Source organism: Heterodontus francisci, unplaced genomic scaffold, assembly GCF_036365525.1.
Source record: "Heterodontus francisci isolate sHetFra1 unplaced genomic scaffold, sHetFra1.hap1 HAP1_SCAFFOLD_70_2, whole genome shotgun sequence".
NCBI classification, from domain to species: Eukaryota; Metazoa; Chordata; class Chondrichthyes; order Heterodontiformes; family Heterodontidae; genus Heterodontus; species Heterodontus francisci.
The window spans coordinates 908,166-910,823 of NW_027141156.1; the positions used below are offsets into that span (position 1 = coordinate 908,166).

General features: G+C 40.8%; 1 protein-coding gene across 1 annotated transcript; it reads left to right on the forward strand.

Annotated features, from left to right (window-relative positions):
- Positions 1-320: 320 nt before the first annotated feature.
- LOC137362315 (probable G-protein coupled receptor 139) lies at positions 321-2,242 on the forward strand. Its single transcript, XM_068026726.1, has 2 exons — positions 321-417; positions 1,338-2,242. Exons 1-2 carry the CDS (start codon positions 321-323, stop codon positions 2,240-2,242), a joined length of 1,002 nt encoding a protein of 333 aa, XP_067882827.1.
- The last annotated feature ends 416 nt before the right edge of the window (positions 2,243-2,658 follow it).

Below are 2,658 nucleotides of genomic sequence, written 5' to 3' on the forward strand. Positions count from 1 at the left end.
GATGACACTGTGCTAACCCAGTGTCTCGCCGTTCTTTTTTTGAGAAAAGCCATCTGTGGAAATACTGCTTCGGATTGTGGGACTTGCAAGAGATTATGAAGATACAGCTTTAACCTGGTCTTCAGTGAATTCTTGGAGTGTTGACTTCATCTGTTTGTTCAGTGACTGTAAGTAATCCCAGGCAGCATTGGACCCAATTATCTCACCTCATGGATTTGTGTTTTCTCCGATAAAGAGTGGAGATCCTCTCAATGTGTCAATAGGAGAATTTCTTCCAGTATCAACAGCAAATACTGTATTAACGACTCTTACCAGAAGGGATGTCTCTTAGTTTTCTGATAAAACTCAAAATTCTTTGGGCGCTTAATGATGTAGAAAGGATATACTTCCCCATCTTGGCTGCGGTTGGTGTCCCGAGTAAGTTACAACCTGGAGCTGGTACTTCAGCAACCGGGGTTTAACAGCATGTAATATCTTAGTCCGCACGTCCAGATCGTTAAATTAGAGCAGTGAATATATGGGAAAGGTACTTCATTGGCTGTAAAGTGTTTTTCATGACTGGAGTTTCTCTTTTGTATCCATAGATGTGAGTTCTTTCTTCTATCTTTCTCTTTCTTTCTTTCTTTCTTTCTTTGCTACGATATTCTTTATTATCTCTCTTTTTCTTTCTTTTATCAGTTTATAACGCTATTTTTATTTTTCTCAACGTGTGTATTTGACGTTGACATGTGTTCCATGGATGTCAACTCTCTTCACTGACAGCAACCAAATGATGATTGTGGTCATTATTTCGATTCTATTCAGTCAATGCGTAGTGGAAATCCAGAAAAATTCCCCCGACAAAGCAGTTCAGACGAGGTGAATTGAATGCTTCAAACCTCATATTTTTAGTTTTTCAGTTGGATCAAGGATCCGAGATGTGCAGATGGAGTTCAGATACAGATCAACTGGGAGCTAATTGAATGGCAAAACACGTCCAACTGGCTGAAAATCATAACCACGCTCATGTGTTCAGATGGAAGTGCAGTTCCAGATTTTTTCCCTCTTTTTATTTAATCAAAATACAGTTGCTATTTTCACCTTGTTTTATTCGAACCCGTTGCATCATTTAACTGCTGATTCATTGCTGATTACTCTGATTAAAAATTCTATATGCAGGATGTTCCGTCACAGGTTAGCTCATCGATTCCATCATCTGTCTTTCCGAATTTCAGTTTATGGTGACGGACGTGAATAGACATATTCCACATCCTGTGCTGTTATTTAACGAGAAACACATCACACTGCTGTTATTCAGGTGTTTGATGAATAATTTCCCATTATTTTCTTGTGTACAGTTAACGTGGTGACGATTGTGATCCTGTCTCGGGGAAAGTGCGGTCTCTCCAAATGTGTCACCTACTATCTGGTTTCCATGGCAGTGGCGGATCTTTTGGTCGTTATTCTCGATCTGATCCTAAGGCAGATTCCAATTGTTTATCGGGAACAATTTGCTTTTCTGTATTACGTTAGAGTTTGTGATATCCACGCCGGCCTGCTTTATGCCGCCACAGACTGTTCTGTCTGGTTTACCGTAACCTTCTCCTTTGATCGATTTGTAGCCATTTGTTGTCAGAAGCTGAAAACAAAATATTGTACCCAGAAAACAGCCGCTGTGGTTCTCGGAACAGTGACTGTGCTGAGCTGTTTGAAAAATATGTTCTGGTACTTTCTGTATCAATCTAAATATCTACTTTCGAACAGTCCTTGGTTTTGCGTCGTGGCACCAGCTAAAGGTCGGTCACTGGCCTGGGCTGTTACTGAATTCATGCATCATATTTTAACACCTTTTATTCCATTTATTTTGATTCTACTATTGAATGCACTGACGGTCAAAAACATTATCATCGCCAATACAGCCCGCAGGCGGCTCCGGAGTCGGAGCAGTGGGGAGAGTCCCATGGACCCAGAGATGGCGAACCGAAGAAAATCCATGATTTTACTGTTCGTTATATCGGGGAATTTCGTACTGTTATGGGTGGTGTTTATGATGTGCTCCATTTTGAAACGATTGGAATACTTTCTTTCGTACATGGTTACTGTTTCTCTGCCCACATTTGTTCAGGAAATAGGTTTCATGCTCCAGCTCTTGAGTTGTTGCACGAACACATTTATTTATGCAGTGACCCAAAGAAAATTCAGACTGGAGTTGAGAAATGGAGTGAAATATCCTTTCACAATGATGGTCAAATTAATTCGATGAGAAGATCTCACAGCATCGACGGATGAATTTTCAGACAAAGCCTGCTTCACACAATTGTACCAGACACAAATCCAGGGGTACTTGGGGAATGAACATTTAATGTGTTTTTTTTTCCTTCCAAATGCACCATTAGCTCACATTGCCAGGAATCTTCAGTACCTCAGTGCTGAAAATTTTCCCTGACCTTTGCTTTATTTTGAAGTAACATGATTTGAAAGCCAGGACAGGATCATGAAAAATGTAAAGGCAGCAGGAAAAAAGGAAGAGTGCGAAGGTTATTGATTTCTCCACCATCACTGGGATCAATAGATAAGAAAAGTATTTTTTCTGCATTGAATAACCAGTAACCCGGTCACATCCACGTCCTTGAAACCCCATTGCCACCCCACACCACAGTGCACCCGCGAGCCGGAGAC

What these genes read in the sequence shown, in the direction of transcription:
- LOC137362315 (XM_068026726.1), top strand. Translation starts at nt 321, where the DNA reads ATGTCTCTTAGTTTTCTGATAAAACTCAAAATTCTTTGGGCGCTTAAT. An exon ending in GGCTGCGGTTGGTGTCCCGA is followed by an intron (nt 418 to 1,337) that starts GTAAGTTACAAC and finishes TCTTGTGTACAG; the next exon opens with TTAACGTGGTGACGATTGTG.